Source organism: Silurus meridionalis, chromosome 29 (assembly GCF_014805685.1).
Source record: "Silurus meridionalis isolate SWU-2019-XX chromosome 29, ASM1480568v1, whole genome shotgun sequence".
NCBI classification, from domain to species: Eukaryota; Metazoa; Chordata; class Actinopteri; order Siluriformes; family Siluridae; genus Silurus; species Silurus meridionalis.
Window position 1 is genome coordinate 105,641 of NC_060912.1, and position 2,500 is coordinate 108,140.

The 2,500-nt window shown below is 39.0% G+C and overlaps 1 protein-coding gene across 4 annotated transcripts in view; it reads right to left on the bottom strand.

The window, feature by feature from the left end:
- Positions 1-2,500, bottom strand: part of si:dkey-240h12.4 (death-associated protein kinase 2) — an 18,038-nt gene that overhangs the window by 9,088 nt on the left and 6,450 nt on the right. For all 4 annotated transcript variants that reach the window (XM_046843899.1, XM_046843902.1, XM_046843900.1 and 1 more), the window contains 3 exons: positions 1,946-2,084; positions 1,565-1,694; positions 427-475 (listed from right to left, as the gene is read on the bottom strand). In XM_046843899.1, coding sequence (XP_046699855.1) covers positions 427-475; positions 1,565-1,694; positions 1,946-2,084 — 318 coding nt within the window. The remainder of the gene's footprint in view (positions 1-426; positions 476-1,564; positions 1,695-1,945; positions 2,085-2,500) is intronic.

Genomic DNA, 2,500 nt, shown 5'->3' on the forward strand with positions numbered 1-2,500 from the left:
TAACATGAGGATCTGTACTTCTACTTAAGTAAAGGATGTGTGTACTTTTGCTACCTCTGGTGAACATTCTTTTACTTCTGACGCCTCTTTATTTCGAAACAGATACAACAGTTAAAAAGAAACAATAGTAAAGAAGTGAAGTTCATACAATACTTTCTGTATTTCATCAAAACCCAGTGCAGCTTTTAGTTATTCAAACCCTCAAAACTGAAACAGTGAATATGAACACTGAGCTGTTTCTCCTCAAGAAGAAGAAATATTCTTCTATAAACCACCAAAACTCTGTAACTGCTCTTCAACTGCACACCGACCAGCTATGTTTCAACATGTCAGAAATGCACCCTGAGGCACTCTGACACTGTGTGCGTGTGTGTGTGTGTGTGTGTGTGTGTGTGTGTCACTGTGCATGCTTATACATGTACACACCACATATCTGCTGCTGTACTGAGAGGTTCGTAGTTGATGATCTCAGGTGCTGAAAAAAAATGTCACAATAAAGTTGTTTTTTTGTCACTTTACAAAACTGTTGACTTAAAAATATACAATTCTACAACAAACTGGAATAAATTCCAACACAGAGCTGAATTTCTGATTTTTTAAATCATTGCCTGATATAAAATATTATAAACAAAATCATAACTAAAGTTTTATGTTTTTCTTCTTCTTCAATTTTTAACCACATCATATTCCTGCTGCTTTACACCTTCCACAGTCTGTGAGACTCCACACTCAGATACAACAACCTCATTGTGCTTATTAATATTCCAGCTCACACTCTTTTATATCACTTCACCTTCATTTAACCTTCAGATACACATAATAAATAGAAGTCAAACATTTTTATTCTGAAATTAGATCAATGAGGAGCACATGAAACAGCTTTCGACCAGCAAAAATATCTCCATCCACTTATTAAATCCACCCATCTATCTATCCACCCATCCATCCATCCATCCACCCATCCATCCATCCATCCATCCATCCACGCACCCAGCCATCCATCCATCTATACACCCCGCCACCCACCCACCAATCCATCTATACACCCTCCACCCACCCACCCATCCTTCCATCCATCCAACCACCCACCCACCCATCCATCCATCTATACACCCCATCAATCCATCTACCCACCCATCCATCTATCCAACCATCCATCCATCCATCCACTGATCCATTCACCCACCCACCCATCCATCTATACACCCTCCAAAATCCATCTATACACCCTCAAAATCCATCTATACACCCTCCACCCACCCATCCATCTATACACCCTCCAAAATCCATCTATACACCTCCAAAATCCATCTATACACCCTCCACCCACCCACCCACCCATCCTTCCACCCTCCACCCACCCATCCATTCATCTAAAACACTGCTATTATTACTACTGTTCATCTCCCTCCGAGACAGAACTGAAAAATATATTTTTCTCTTCCTGTTTCTGTCCACTCATTTCTCACCCTGACCATGTGACTTCTAAACTTTCACTCATCTTGACCATCGTCAACCAGAAAAACCCCAACAAGTAAATATAATATCGGACTGTACCACTTACCAATGTACTGAGGGGTGCCGCCCATGCTCTTATAGTCCTCTCCTTGTAGAAAGCAGTGAGCCATGCCGAAATCAATAATCTTTATATCAGGATGAGGCCCTCGTTTATCTGAGAGCATGATGTTCTCAGGCTGAAGGAGGACAAGAGCATTTTATTAAAGGTAAACTGATTTTCTCCTAAAAAAACATGCAGTGAACATGAGAATATTGATGAACATGAGAGTCAAACCGGAGGAGATAATAAATCCCACATGGGTTTCTGACTCGCTCCTTCAGTAAACAACCCCATAGTGTAGGACCCTGCCTGGTCTACATTCTTCACTCTTAAACACATTTCAAATCAATTTCACTGTAATTTTCACAAAAGATATGCTTTAAACACCTTTAAGTCAAAATGGCCGATGTGTTTGTTGTGCATGAAGCTCACTCCCTTGAGAATCTGCTTCAGGAACTCAATCGCCTCCGACTCACTCAGGCTCTCCTTCTCAGCGATGAAGTCAAACAGCTCACCACCTCGAATTCTAAAAAAAAAAACACAAGGGGAAAGAAATGTGAATATTTATTACTGTAAAGTTGATGTGAAAAACATGCAGAAGTTCTACTTCTATTTCTGATTCCTCAGAGAGAAAATCTACATCAGATTGATGATAAATTTACCTGAAACTAGAAAAAGGAACTTTAATATGATATAAATTTCACTAAAAGTAATTATAGAGAAATATGGAAGATCTATGATTAATTTTATATAGCATATAATGCTTATAAATATGTAGATAAAATCTATGAATCACCTGATGGTGTTTATATCGTTACTGTAAATGTAGAAATTTTCTCCTGATACTGAGAGAACTTCAGCTTCACCAAACCACTTTAAAGGGAGCAACATCTCCTCCACTTACTACTGTGGGCTACATACACTCCTATGTAAAAGTATAAT